We start from the raw sequence: 16178 nt of genomic DNA on the forward strand, positions 1-16178 counted from the left end.
AGGGCATGATTTCATGCATATCCCCCACCCCACACACACACACACACACACACGCACACACACAATTTGCTGTTGTTGCCAACATTTTTGTTTGATTCTGTTTTCACCCCTTGTTTTCTTTTTTCCCAAAACGCCCAATTTTATTGATATCAAGGGGGCGTAAAAGTAATTTTTTCTTGTATGCTGCAGATGGAAAAAGAAAATTAGAAAAAAGATATTGGATGCTTTCCGCCACAGGTCACATTCTGCAGTTGAAGATTAGCATCTTCTGAGTTCATTACTGTAGTACCTCAGATTTACTTGTTACACTGACTGTCATGTGAGATTTTCCATTTGTCTGCAGTCTGCACCTGTGTGTGTGTGTGTGTGTGTGAGAGTGTGTATGCGTGTGTGTGTGTTTGTGTGAGTGTGTATGCATATGTGCGTGTGCGTGTGTGTGTGTGCGTGCGTGCGCGCGTGTGTTTTATTTTAGTTAAAGTGGAGGCCGTGGGGAGGTCATGTCATTCCATCCTGTGGAAAATCTTCATCAGAGCAATGTGGATTTATCACCCACAATGCATCACTTCACTCCTACAAATCCCCCAGAACCTGACCGTCTGTTAACTGGCTGTGGAGGCACTCCCTGCCTCTCTTCGGAACACACACACACACACACACACACACACACACACACACACACACACACACAGAGTTATGATTTAAACCTCCAAACACACAGAGGAGAAGCACACACCTGTGATGGAGAGAGCGTGAGGTGTGACTGGGTGAGGTGTTGTTTTCCTGGACACATCTATACAATATCAACATCAATGCCTTCTCTGTTTCTTTGGATAGAAGTGTGTATGTAGACATTAGTGCAAACCACACTGCTAAGGCACTAAAGACGCTGATACACTCTGTGTGTGTAAATGACTAGTGTTTGGAGACACACAGTGGAGCCCTTTGCAGTGTGCACAGGCCTTAAAGGAACACGCCTGACTTTCTAATGAGGAAACACAGCACTCAAAGAATCTCCCATAGAAATGTATGGGGTTAGTATCTCCCATAGAAATGTATGGGGTTAGTATCTCCTATAGAAATGTATGGGGTTAGAATCGCCCATAGAAATGTATGGGGTTAGTATCTCCTATAGAAATGTATGGGGTTAGTATCGCCTATAGAAATGCATAGGGTTAGTTCGTAACGCAAACATGGCAGTTGTCTACACATATTCCACCTCTTCCGCTGCCAAAAGTTCACATGTGAATACATTGTGCCAATAATGTGGTATGTTGTGAATACATTATGCCAATCATGAGTTGCCGTGCTTCTTTAACTTCCCATGGGTAGTATAGAATCTAAACTACTAATGTATACTATAAATTGCATTGAGATGACTGAGTGTGAACTACTGATTTCCATAGACAACAACTGTGTATGGCTGTGTAGAGGTTATGATTGGTGCATGGGATCCATTGCCTGGACCTGCAGGATTTTTTAAAGGCTCACTAAAGAGTTTTTTAACCTTAAAATAAAGTTTCCAAAATCACTTTTATGGCACTTAAACTCTTAAAGCGATGGTTCGGAGTAATGTCACCCTAGGGTCCTTTGCACCATGACCCCGAGCCAAACACCCTCCCAGAACATGTTTTCCCTTGGTCGAACCCTGGTCGAGTAGCGCTGTCAGAAACGAATGACTTTCTGCAGTCGTAATGGTACCAAATTTTATCTCGTAAATGACCCCACTAATAATGCCCTGAATGGTACGAAACTTCTACAGTAGTACAACTATGTTCTTTACTCGTAAAACGAGGTATTGAAAAGTTTGTAAATACACCAGGAGTGTATTTAAATAACACATGCCTGATGGATTCTACTATACCGCTGCATCGACGTTACTTCCGTGATTTGGGAAAAGCCCGTAAAAGTCCTGGCAGGAAGCATGCATAAGGATGTAGATCCAGGAATGCACTAATATTTTGTTCGTAGTACCAGTTTGCAACAATTATTAGTTAACACTAAGTTGTAAACACTTCGGCAAAAAAATATTAAAAACTGGATATACAAACGTTGATGTAATCGCTTCCTGACAGGACTTTTACAGGCTTTTCCCAAATCACGGAAGTAACGTCGATGCAGCGGTATAGTAGCAGATAGTAGCATCCATCAGGCAAGACTTATTTAAATAAACTCCTGGTGTATTTACAAACTTTTCAATGCCTCGTTTTATGAGTAAAGAACATAGTTGTACTACTGTAGCAGTTTCGTACCATTCAGGGCATTATTAGTAATTTACAAGATAAAAGTTGGTACCATTACGACTGCAGAAACTCATTCGTTTCTGACAGCGCTACTCGACCAGGGGACCAGGGTTCGACCAAGAGGAAACAGGTTCTGGGAGGGTGTTTGGCTTGGGGTCATGGTGCAAAGGACCCTAGGGTGAAATTACTCAGAACCATCGCTTTAATAGGGCGAGGAGGTTGTATCACTTATAATATCCCTAAGTAAGCTTGCTCTGGTGGGTAGGAACACTTTAGTTAAAGAGTGTGATATGTAGCATTTTCTAATTACCTCTGAGCAGGAAATGACATCACTGTGCTTTCCTCTGTCCTCCTGTTATTAATGCGTTGTTTTGCTCTCGCCGTTATTAATGCGTTGTTTTGCTCTCGCCGTCTGCTGTCTAAGAGCTGTGGTCACACACACACACACACACACACACACACACACACACACGGGAGAGGCCGGTGGGGAATGAGTAATGCTGATCTTAAGGCTCAAGGAGAGCCATCTCGTACAGGCACTCTGAGCTGGGAGCTGATTGGCTGTGTGGGTTTGTACTTTATTAACTTCCTTTTGAAGGAGGATGAAAGGAGATCCAGCTGGCACAGGTTCCTGTCTGAGAGACACACACACACACACACACACTCACACACACACACACACATGGTGCCGCAGTACCTGGTCTATCTGAGCTGTCATACACACTTAAACACACCTGTGTGGCTAATATCATTCCCGAGTCAGCATACACACACACACACACAGGCACACACAGATCAGTAGTTTTAGTTTAGTTTTTAGTTTTTGTCTTTCCTGAGTTGTCACACACTTTTGCGTACACACACACACACACACATCACACACACACCCTGCTGTGACCACCATCCTGCTCACGCTGACGTTCAGCTCACCTGTCTGCACACCTCAGGGTGTCTCATCATTTCCCACTCGGTGGGGTGGCTGGGGAACAGCTGCTGGCTTGCCCAGGGATTAATTATTTGGTGGTCCGGTACAGGGTGTGTGTGTGTGCGTGTGTGTGAGGGATGAGGGGACTCTTGCTGAGTCAAATTTCCCAGTGTGCTTCCGTTCCTGCTCCCGGCGCCACTGTCAACCCAGTACAACGCGCGTGCATGCAAGTGTGTGAGTGTACGTGTGTGTGTGTGTGTGTGTGTGTGTGTGTGTGTGTGTGTGTGTGAGTGTGTGAGAGAGAGAGAGAGTGTGTATACAGTATGTGTGTGTGTGCATGTGTGTGTTCTCCCAGTGCCACTCTTACCCAGTACAGGGTATTTGAGTGTGTATGTGTTTTTGTGTGTGCACACGTGTGTGTGTGTGTGTGTGACCTGCACTCACACCCAGCTGCTGTGTATTTTGGCACCAGGGCTGCACAATGAATCGTTTTTTTTAATCAAAATCATAATTTGAATAAATGCAGTTAGCTAATCACAACATAACCATGCAGCTGACAACTCTGTCCCAGTGTTTAATCTGGTCACATCTATGATTGTTATGTTCATGTCATCCTCCTCCTGTGATAGTGAAGCTCGCCAATCAGAAGTGCTGTTCTTCTCATGCACTAGGCATGCTCACCAATTAGAAATGCTGTTCTTCTCATGCAATCAGAAGGGGAACTGAACTGGAGCTTGACTTTCAAAAATGACATAGCAAATCAAGTTGCAATATCTGTCAGTTTAATCACAATTCTAAAACTGATAATCCCAGTCCTTGATTGTGATTGGCTGAATTGTGTTCGATGTCGTTGTAAAATGCAGCATAAACATACACCTTTTGACCGCATTTTGTTCTATATTACTCCACTACCATAACTTGATACAAAAGTTAAAGTAGCTGCGTTTCAACGTAGCTTGGCAACCATTCAGATAGAGGAAATATATTTCTTGGCGGAAGAATGATTATCTATGAATGAATGGTTACATTTCTCGTTGCTGTGCCTTTACTTTATGAAACTTTGCCAGGTATTTATAGTAACAGTTTTAGAAAAGCAATAAGCCACTCGAGTCCGTAGGTTACACTGATATCACAACAGCTAAGGGAGGTCCGCTAGCGGGTTGTGCCTAACGACGCCCCTTAGCTGTTGTAAAATCAGTGTAACCTGGGGCCTGTACTACGAAGGGAGCTTAACCTACCCAGATGTAACCCAGGGTTACTTTGTTAAACCGGGGTTGACAAAACCTGGTTATCTTAAGTGGTGTTGTCGGTACTCTGACGCTGATTATGAAGTTGATTTGTTGAGCGGGATTAACCTAGTGGAGTTTGTGGCGTTCACATAAAGGGGGGTTGCAGCAAGTCACCACTTTCAATGATGACGCCGATCACCTTTATTTTCCACGGATGAGGAATGCACAATTATGATGCCAAGTTATGAGGAATTAAAACCCACTCTCGACAAAATCAAATCGTCGACGCAGTAAACAAAAGCAAGGCAAGGCTGTTGGCAACGTATTGCAGATCGGGTAGCCTAAATGCCTAAAAGTAAGTTTTATTCCCACATGTTCTTCAAATATGTGTTATAGAGGATTAGTAGCTTGCGGAATGTCTGAAATGAGTTGAAATAATTAAATAGCCTATTTTGAGTTCATAGAAATGCCTACAGATGCAACACAATTTAGAAGTGGGCATATAGATTACAGTAATAGGATAATTGAATGTTTAAGTAGCCCCCATTGACTGATTTAGTGCATGCCTAATCCTGTGAACATTTCAGATGCAACACCATTGCCAAACGCACATGGCAGCAGGTGGAAATGAAACACAAACACATTATTCAGTATAGTAGGTTTATATAGTTATAGCTTGCATTAATATTTCTTAATTATGAAAAAATGTAGGCCTAGTATGCTTAAAGCCTTCACTTGGCCTCTGTTTTACAGCTAACAAGAAAAAGGTGTCTTTGAACACTACTGTAAGGAGTGTTTTACAGTAGCAGAGGAGTTGGCCATCGCAAATAATAGTGGAAGGCCGATTGTGGAAGGGGTTGAGGGAGGCATTCGGTCGGATTCTGGTGCTGTGGAAATGTGTAGCCTTTATGTGCAGGGTACAGTAATATGACATTCAATTCAACAAGTTTGTTAAAATGGTGATTTTAATTTATTAGGCCTAGGCTATGTCCGATTTATTTTAGGCTATTCTTGCTCAGATGTTCAGCATACTGTAGGCTAGGCTAGGCTAGGCCTATGTCCGATTTATTTTCGGACATATATATATATATATATTCTCTATGAAGATATATATATGGCGGTCTCTAAAACCCCTCAAAGAGAGCACCTCACGATTTGGGCTCCGATGTCGTATGGATGCAGCGTAAATTGCCATGGCAGCATACCTTGGTTAAAACCTATCCACCTTTCGTAGTACGGGTTAATCAGGAACTTACGCCACACGTGATCAAGTTACTCTCGAAGTTACCCAGATAAGCCAGTAACCCCGCTTTGTAGTACAGGCCCCTGATGTGTAACCTGTAGAGTAATCAGAGGAGCTCTGGGACGGCTCCGCAAACAGAGCAGTGCTAGCTGTTAGCTGTTGTGTTTTAGTATGGGAAATACAGAGCAGTGCTAGCTGTTAGCTGTTGTAGAGCAGCAATAGCTGTTAACTGTTGTGTTTTAGTATGGGAAATACAGAGCAGTGCTAGCTGTTAGCTGTTGTGTTTTAGTATGGGAAATACAGAGCAGTGCTAGCTGTTAGCTGTTGTGTTTTAGTATGGGAAATACAGAGCAGTGTTAGCTGTTAGCTGTTGTAGAGCAACAATAGCTGTTAGCTGTTGTGTTTTAGTATGGGAAATATAGAGCAGTGTTAGCTGTTAGCTGTTGTAGAGCAACAATAGCTGTTAGCTGTTGTGTTTTAGTATGGGAAATACAGAGCACTGTTAGCTGTTGTAGAGCAGCAATAGCTGTTAACTGTTGTGTTTTAGTATGTGACATACAGAGCAGTGTTAGCTGTTAGCTGTTGTGTTTTAGTATGGGACATAAAGAGCAGTGTTAGCTGTTAGCTGTTGTAGAGCAACATTAGCTGTTAGCTATGATTTAGTATGGGACATACAGAGCAGTGTTAGCTGTTAGCTGTTATAGAGCAACATTAGCTGTTAGCTGTGATTTAGTATCGGACATACAAAGCAGCATTAGCTGTTAGCTGTTGTAGAGCAGCGTTAGCTGTTAGCTCTTGTGATTTAGTATGGGACAAGCCAGCGGTACTCTGCCCTTAGTCCTGCTCTCATTCAAGAGAGGTGAAGGGGGCGTCTCACTGCCCTGCCCTCGAAATCACAGGTCCATTAGATCTTTGACTCTCCCATCCGCACCACCTCTCCCTCTCAGCATCACACACACACACACACACACACACACACAAACACACTGTAGAAATCTCCCTGTATTAGCCTGCCTGTCTCTCTGTCTCTGTCTCTGTCTCTCTCTCTCTTTCTCTCTCTCTCTCTCTCTCTCAGCCTCACACACGCACATACACATACTGTAGGAATCTCCCTGTATTAGCCTGTCTGACTTGGCCTCTCTCTCTCTCTCTGTCTGTGTGTGTGTGTGTTTGTGTGTGTGTGTGTGTGTGTGTGCACGCTATGTTCCATGAAACATTCTGGTACTCATCCCTGAGCTCTCAGTGAATAATAGTTTGTGTTCAGAGCCTTGTAGAGAGAATGGGCCTTTGTCTCTCTCTCTCTCTCTTCCTCTTTGTCTCTCTCTCTCTTCTCTCTCTCTCTCTCTCTCTCTCTCTCTCTCTCTCTCTCTCTCTTCCTCTCAAGGAAGAGCAAATCAAAGGGGTATAAACAGCAGAGGTCCCCAAACTGTGTGTGTGTGTGTCTGTCTGTGTGTGTGGTCCTGCATCGCCCTCAGATGTGATTAAGTATAGATCTTGTAGGGATGGCTGGAGACATTTGGAGAATTAGATCAATGCATTATTTGAAAAGACATGAATAGATACAGTATACATTGAGGCAACCTGTGAAGCTCATCCAATCAAACCAACTCCATGTATAGAATAGAATGAAATTTGATTTCATTTAATCTATGATGTTGCACAGAAAACAATGGAATTTAGCTTTCAATAAGAATAGGATCCTGGTAAAAATCCAGATTAAAATGTAAGGGCTACCTAGAAAATGTAAGGTACAGAAGTCTATCATGATAGGAAAAAGGGATGCATCACAAAATGATTTTGTTTTAAAATCTGTATTGCTGCCCATCAGGTAACGCGGAGATGGGGGGTTATCGCCACGGCAGCACTCCTGAACATGACTCAGACCAATTTCCCACCAGCAGAAACTTCCACTGAGTTCTTTGCTCGCTTGTCACCGTGCCAACAAGGAAACCAATCTCAGCCCTCAGCGTAATTGTAATGGTCTGTTAGAGATGAAGAAACTTTAAAAGGAGAACTGCACTTGAGCGCCAGAAGACAGTCTGTGCCCCAGTAGAAACCGTCTCTGATGGACTATGTGCTTTATCCACACACTCACACACACACACACACACACACACACACACACACACACACACACACAGAGAGAGAGAGAGATAGATTTACTAGGTCAGGCAGGTGTTTATATCATAGAGATGCCAGTGAGAGTAACAGGCTTCCATGCACACACACACACACCCACACACACACACCAACACACACAGTTCAGTTAAATAAAAAGCCAACTTTTCCATTGTTGTACCACTTTCTTTAGTTACTGGCAATGATGACCTTTGGTAGTTTGGTTGTTTACATCCGATTCCACTGTTGCTGAGCCTTGCCTTGTTTCCCAGCTGTTCACTATGGCAGTTAGAGTTCCCATTCAAAAGAGCATTGATATTGAACAGCGATTAAACTTTCTTTTTTACCAAATCTACAGAAGAAATAGCCCCCTGTCAGCCAATCAGACAATAGTATTTCTTGTGTCTGGGTATAGTAATGCACACAATGCTATTTAGAGCCTTGAGCACAGGAAAGCTACATGGATTAAAGCTACATGGATGAAGGCACACTACCTCCAGCTGAACTCTACCGTTTTTAAATTGTCCTAAAATAGTTGAGAATTGCTTTAAAACTTAAACTGTTTACCATGTTGTTAGTCGCTTTGGTTAAAAATGCGTCAGCCAAATGTAATGTAATGAAATGATGTCAATGGAATGTAGTGAAGTGATGTCACAGGAAAGCTGATAAAACAGTATGTTAATGGTATTTGGCAGACGCTTTTTGTCCAAAGGGACTTGCCGTATATGAGCACCACATCATTTTTAAATAATAGTTTCAGGCCTAATAAGCGAGTAGCTGCGGATGTCGATGCGGTAGCTCTCTGTGTGGACGTTAGCCCACAGAAAGGACAGAGCCGTTCATCTGGAGCTTCTGTCCAGAGAATAATGTGTCCTGTGGTGCCTCATGTACACGCACACACAGCAGAGAATAATGTGTCCTGTGGTGCCTCATGTACACGCACACACAGCAGAGAATAATGTGTCCTGTGGTGCCTCATGTACATGCACACACAGCAGAGAATAATGTGTCCTGTGGTGCCTCATTCACACGCACACACAACAGAGAATAATGTGTCCTGTGGTGCCTCATTCACACGCACACACAACAGAGAATAATGTGTCCTGTAGTGCCTTATGTGTGTGTGTGTGTGTGTGCGTGTGTCCTGTGGTGCCTCATTTACACACACACACAGCAGTCCAAGCTCTGCACTCTGTCCACTGTTATGGTTCTAATGAGTCATGGCAGTGTGGGTGTGCGTGCGTGCGTGTGTGTGTGTGTGTCAGCTCAGGGATGCAGAATGGGACACACTGCAGAGGCCTATAGATAATGATACAGATGACTTATTGTTTACTCATACCTTTCTACTCCTCTGTCTCTGTGTGTGTGTGTGTGGCTCTGTGTGTGTGTGTGTGTGGCTCTGTGTGTGTGGCTCTGTGTGTGTGGCTCTGTGCGTGCGTGCGTGGGTGTGTGTGTGTGTGTGTGGGTGGGTGGGTGGGGGTGTGTGCGTGCGTGCGTGCGTGCGTGCGTGCGTGCGTGTGTGTGTGTGTGTGTGGTGTAGGTAACAGCATCCTTCACACGGCGGCGGACAGCGTGACGAGTGCGGTGCAGAAGGCGAGCCAGGCGCTGAACGAGCGCGGGGAGAGGCTGGGCCGCACCGAGGAGAAGACCAGCGAGATGATGAACAGCGCACAGCAGTTTGCAGACACCGCACACAAGGTGACCACACATCAACACACACACACACTCACACTCTCCCTCACTCATTCTCTCTCTCTCTCTCTCTCTCTTTCTCTCTATCTCTCTCTCAGAAACAAACTTAACCAACTTCAAACAAATAGAATACCATAAAGACAATCTCCTGTGTCATGTATCCCTTAGTTATCAGGAGTAGATAAGAAAGGGATAATGTATAAAACGCCGGTCATTATCGGGAAAATAAGTCCCGAAAGAGCGAACCGGTCTTGCGTCGCCCTGAAGGGACTTATTTTCCCCATAATGACTGGCGTTCCATATATTATCCTTATTTCATGGCTACTTGCCAAAACGAAAAAATCAACTCTTTTTTATCTCTCTCTCTTGATATGTCTCTTTACGTCATTTGTTACCGTTTCATCGTGGCTTTTGCTGAGAAACAAATAGTTCACAACACACGCTGAACTTGAATCAAACATTCTTTAGAACACAGCTGATCAACCGTCTGCCTTCACTTTTGGACAAAGTTCCATTGCAAGAAGTGACTATACTACTTGTGAAGTGACATGAATTACGCACAAAACCCATTTTCCCTGACAACGGTCTGTTATACATAGCAACGGTCTGTTATACATAGCTACTGTCTTACACAAAATGATCAGTGCTCCGAACAGGAGAGGAAGTGAATGGAGCATTACAGCATTATGAAGCGTTGTGTAATAGCATCAGATCATAAAGCCTCAGCCATCTCATTTGCTCTCGCTGTGGGACTCCTCTCTTAATCGTCACTCGAAACGCAATTCTTTGTCCTCGCTGTGCAGTCTCACCTTGCGAGACACAAATGAGAAATGAGAACGCTCCCCTGGTCCTGCCACCGTCCTGATATGAAGGACACTTCAGGATGGGTGTATTAGCTGCACAACAGGGTGCTGTCACTAATGTGTTTACACCTTGCCTCATGGTAGTGTCTTAAATTTGTCAAGTGGCTTTCATGAATTATGCATGAGTGTGTTATTGGTCTAATTGAAGACCATTTAAAGCAGCCAGGGCACTGCCACATACTGTTCCCTGTGGAAAAAAAACTTCTGCTGGAAAGTTTTAAGAGTCGGAATTGTGTGTGTGTGTGTGTGTGTGTGTGTGTGTCCACTTGGAGAGAATCATTATAAAAGACATGCGCAGGTGGACTGGCAGTCTAAAGCATGATGGAAATGATAACCTTGGCTTCTGATCTGCTGCTCGTTCCAGCATGTTGCTAACGGGCTTTGTATGGCTTTGTGGCTCTCCCTTTAAAGAGACCAGAGAACTGTTCCCCCGTCGCACGCACGCTATTTGTTTATCCAACGGCTTTGTAAATAACGATGTCCATACACAAGGTAGAATATGTTGCATGATTTTATGAAAGTAGGCTACGATGTATTGCGACATCATGCAAGTCAAATTTGTAGTTTCTTATGTCTCATTCCATCGAACTACAGATCAGCTACCCGATCTGGCAAACTTACATAGTGCGGTTATAGCCGATAGAGGGCCGCGAAGCGAATGCAGAAGTGCCGTTCACCCTGTTACGAGTTGATGAAACACGGAAACAATTTTGAAAACATTATTTTAAGGTACAAAAACCTCTTTGGTGTTGCTTTAAAGGGGTGTGGTTCAGGATTTTGGACATAGGACCTCATTTCCAAGTTAGCAAGTGTGATATTTATCAGTGGAGACCGTTTTCAACACGTTTCATCCAGTCCTTCTAGTTGCAGAGTCCGCAGGTGCTAGGCTAGCGCAAGTCATCAGTACTGAGTTAGCCTGCCACTAAAAACAGTCTTACCCACTCCAAAGTACACCCGAGGCAAATAAATTATAGCGCCAGACAATCGATGTAAATGTCTCGAATTCAAGTTGCGCTGCTTGCTGTTAAAGGGAATGACCGATGTCATTCTCATTGGTTTAAATGATGTTGATGACGACCAAAACAAACCAATGACTGATTAAGAAACCTAGGAACGCCTTGTTGCGCCATCCGCCCGACGTTTGATAACGAAAACACTCCCAGTTTGGACTGGACATCCTACTAAATAAGCTTTTGACTAGTGGCTATGCATTTTAGAGCAGGATAATAGGGCCCATAGACTGTGTTGGCCCTTTTTACATGCTGTGTCTCAGGGCTCGCCTGTTTGTGCTGTTCTGCTGCCCCCTGCTGGCCAGTGTTGGTACAGCAGAGGGGAGAGATGTGGAGTGTCTCGTCGTGACTCATAATAGGCACTGCTGCCCTCTCCTAATGAGCTTCCCACAGTGTCCGTTACAACTCCAGCTCCTTAATGAGACTAATGACTGCACGGGCTACTCAGATGCCCTGGGGCTAAAAAATGGCCGCTGTTGTGACTTTGTGTCATTGGTGCATTATTGGACCATTAGGCTGAAGTTGAACTTGAGCCTGCATCCTCCTCCTAGTTCAGACAGCAACAGAAAGACTTCAGAGAGAGAGAGAGAGAGGGAGGGAGCTCCCACCAGCCTTGAAATCATTGAAAGTTTGAATTTAATTTGAGAACAATAAATGAAAGCCCTTGAAAGTTTCTGAAAACGGACATAAGCAGACATAAGCAGACATAAGCAGACATAAGCAGACATAAGCAGACATAAACAGACATAAGCAGACATAAACAGACAAAGGTTAATGTCAAGCTCTTCAAACTGACAGGCTGATGGACTGTTTTTTTCACCTTCTCCCTCTCTCTCTCCCTTTCTGTCTCCCTCGCTCTGTCCGTCTCCTCCTCTTCTCTCTCTCTCTCCCTCTCTCTCTCTCTCTCTTTCTCCCTCTCTCTCTCTCTCCCTCTCTCTAGCTGGCGATGAAGCACAAGTGTTAGGCCGCGGTCATGATGCCAAACCTCCGGGCCGAAGGGACCTACTGAAGAGCACCTGCCTCTCGAACACCAACAACACGTTTCCACGTTTCCAAACCTTTCTATCGGTCTCATCTTTTAACAACACCTGTATTGTTGACAGTGTCATGATTTTAAACACACGTTACTGTGCCCACGCCAAGACTTCTCGTTGAGGTGGTGGAGAGATGGTGTAGCGAGCAAACTTTTATGAAACTTCAACCCTATGACCCAGCGAGGTGACCGGAGACCTGTGGTACCAGAGAAGTGACCTGCAGTACTGTTTGTCAAAGCCAGGGGGTGCTGTGGCACAGAGGGAGCCATGTCAGAGTGAGCACCGTGGGGATTTCAAAAATAAACACTTTAACTAGCGGTTTAGACTAGTGTTTTTAACAATTTGTGTAGTTAGATTTAGATTATATTTGATGGTGTCTTCCATGCATTTCAGACTATACCAGATGAGTATTTTAAAAAGTGACAGGAGCCTGGTACTCCTTCCCCAGCTTAGGCTGGAATAGGTTCTGATCTTGCTCTAGATCCGACAATACGTTGGATGCTTTGCCTGCATATGATGAGGGATAATTGCTATAAGGAGAGGGTTTCAGGGAGTGGATGATGGCCTTCACCGCACCGAGACTGCTGTGAAAGACTGGCTTTATTTGGGAGCTTTCACAGTAATTGCCAATAGCATCAGATTCAATACTGCATTGAGAAGCCCTTGCACACTGCATTGAGAAGCCCTTGTGTTGCTGTAGCACCGAGCACATACTAACATTTGGAATTGGACATGCTTCTCTCTATTTCCTCTTTTCAATGTATCTCCAAACTAAAGCAACTCCTGTAAGCTCGATAACATACACTTTTCACCATAATGTTGGTGAAACCAATAACTATGTCATGCAATAATAAATTTGCCCGTGAGATGCCCAGACAGTATGTGGGCATGTTCATGTATGCCAACCCTCCATTGGCAGAAAGCCCACAGAGGCTCAGTGTGTTGTCGTCAGGTGTTGCTTTGTCTGTTCTGTGCTGTAGTGTGATGGCATTCCTTGGTTGTAGATATTGACGTGTTTTGAGGACAGTAAGGTTTTTACTGTGCCATAATTACTCAACATCTCTCTGCAATTTACTATGGAGATGATCACTCCATTTTTAACATTTGGATACCTTTTTTTTTGGAGAAAGTTATGTAAATATCAATACGGGGTACTTGAAAAATGAAGTAAGGAAACCGAATAAGTTTGTTACTAAGCCTCGAGACAGAGTATAGTATGTCAAACACACACACACACAGACACACACACATACATGCACACACACAGTTTTGGGGTGGAGTGGGATGGGGTATGATGGGATAGTTGGGTGGGCTGGAGGGTGTTGGCTTGGGGATAACAGAAGTTTCAGATTTAGAGTTTAAAAACACGATGAATGAATGACTTTTAATTCAGATTTAAACTTTAAAAACACGATGAATGAATTACTTTTAATTCAGATTTAGAGTTTTAAAACACGATGAACGAATGACTTTTAATTCACATTTCACCTTAATGTAGTGCTTGGAGGAGTTAGCACTGCACTTCCTGTCTGTGAATGATAACAGGAAGTGCTCAGCCGTCCTGTGGCTTCAGTGTTTATGAGTCCGTAACGCTCACTGTTCGAAACAACAGTTCTCACCGAAATTAGATGCTTTTATGTGGAACAACCACATTCTCTCTGTTTACTTGTTTTTTTATAATATATATTGAGATTTTATATATTTTTTTGCTGTTAGAATACACTGACAACATAACCTTTGCAGAGCACTGTCCGCTAGACAGCTTTTTGGCTACAGTAGTTGCCTCTCGGTGTTTGTATCATTTCTTTTATAAGTTTGGATATTTATCCTTGTAATAATAAACAAAATATATAATAACAAAAGTATTCAAATGTTAACATGGTTGACTCAGCATTATTGTTATTGACTTTATTTTTGTTTATGTTTTTGTTTTTGTTTTTCTGGTGAACGTGCTCTAGATGCTCCTGTGTTTGCCTGTGCTTCTTCCTGTTCCCTCACCTTTTCAAAACGTGACTAATGACGTTGTTCACTATCGTTTCACATTTGACATTCTGCTTTTGGTAACCTGATTAAAAAGATTTTAAATATAATTTATGTGTATTAAATAACTCAAAAGATGACCAAATGTTTCCTGTATATTATTTCTTCAGTGTCTTTTTTGCCAGTTGTGTTGAATCCATCTGTCAAGCTGACTAAACTCCAACTAAAAACACTTAACCAAAATGGTTGCAACAGGTTGTGATGAGTTTGGCATTTCCTAACGCTGGATATTGGTTCTCATTTAGTCTCTCTCTCTCTCTCTCTCTCTCTCTCTTTCTCTCTTTTCATAGAAAGATGTGTTGATGTAAACTTCTCTTTGTCCAGTTTTGGAGCTTCAGTCACATTGTTTGATTCTCTAGATGACTGCTATTAGGGCACATACTAGTAATGCTAATCGTCGTGATCATTTCGGTGGCCAATTGTATTTTATTTTTTACTTCTTGGTCAGTGATTGCAAATCTGTCTGCATGAACCCCATGAGTTCAGACACAGCTCTGCTTGTTGTTACTTTGACGGCGGTCTAAATTAATGTGGCATTATGGAGGTGGCAATATGGGCTCTCATAGCAGAATGATCCGGGAATCTCCAACATAGAGGGAATGTGTCAGTCTTTTACTGGACAGGCCTGAAAACACACCTTGAGCTAATTCATTTCCCCCTGGCAGACAGGCCATCTTAGTCCTGTGGAATATCAACTGTACCGGTTCCACCTGCCGTCTTTCACTAGACAGTTCTGTTCTGAGACTAGAGGTTGTGTTAATATGTGGGTTGATAGCTGTGAATCATGTGTGTTTGGTGAGGGGAGGGGTGGCTGCCCGCAGTTACCATTGGTTATTAAAATCCCTTAGACCTTTTTATTATTTTGAGTAAATGTTCAAAACTGAAATGTTTCCTTTCTTGTCCCTGATCTGTCTCCAGAACATGTAGTCAGTCTGTCATGTCTTTCTCTCAGTGCTCAATGTGTGTCTCTATTGAAGCATGTGTTGGTATTTGTATGTATGTGTGTGTGTGTGTGTATGTGTGGATGTAAGGTAACATTCCACTACACCTGAATTCATGTGTCGCTGTATTTGTGTTTAGTGTTTGTTTGTGTGTTGTGTGTTTTTGTCCTTTCTTCACAGCCTATTGTTGTTTGTGTTTGTCCGTGTCAGAAACACACTACCCTGTCACCACAGTAATCCCATAGTGAACTTGAACATTATGGGATGTACTAACAGTGATTTGTAATATTCTTCATTGGCTTACACTGGTCCCAGAATTAAATTATAGTTCTCTTGTTGATGGAAACGGTTGTTGTTCTATCATGTGCAAAAGTATTGTAGACATTTAACTCCGTTAACTCCGCATTGGACTGCTTGAAGTGCACTACAGTGAGTGTTTCTTGTTCTCAAAAGCATTGTCTTCTTCTGAGGTTCCTTGTTGGGATACGTGATTAATACATACAGAGACCAATGTGGCGTTCTGAAATGATTTGTGATTTGTGTTCTTAATATCATCCTGCATCACCACTGTACCACACACAAGTGATGAGCAGTGGAGCTTCGGTTTATTTTTACAATGATAGTAATACTGCTAATGAATTTAATGTTTGCAGTTAGAGGACTTGACATTTTTTCACACACAGACTTCCACAGAATAGTCCTCATTTCAGTGAATAATTATTCTTATTTTTATTTTAATTATTATTTTATAATACATTTCTTAAAATGGCAACTGAGTTTTTTTTGTTGTTAAATATTTTATTGATTGAAGTTTGAATAAGGCAAACACACAACAGCAGTGCT

At 42.9% G+C, this 16178-nt stretch overlaps 1 protein-coding gene across 1 annotated transcript in view; it reads left to right on the forward strand.

Annotated features, from left to right (window-relative positions):
* stxbp6 (syntaxin binding protein 6 (amisyn)) overlaps positions 1-14474 on the forward strand; it is a 133396-nt gene extending 118922 nt beyond the window's left edge. The window contains 2 exon segments of the mRNA XM_048247922.1: positions 9296-9453; positions 12261-14474. Coding sequence (XP_048103879.1) covers positions 9296-9453; positions 12261-12284 — 182 coding nt within the window. The 3' untranslated portion in view covers positions 12285-14474.
* The last annotated feature ends 1704 nt before the right edge of the window (positions 14475-16178 follow it).

This window comes from Alosa alosa, chromosome 1, assembly GCF_017589495.1.
Source record: "Alosa alosa isolate M-15738 ecotype Scorff River chromosome 1, AALO_Geno_1.1, whole genome shotgun sequence".
In the NCBI taxonomy this organism is placed as follows: Eukaryota; Metazoa; Chordata; class Actinopteri; order Clupeiformes; family Clupeidae; genus Alosa; species Alosa alosa.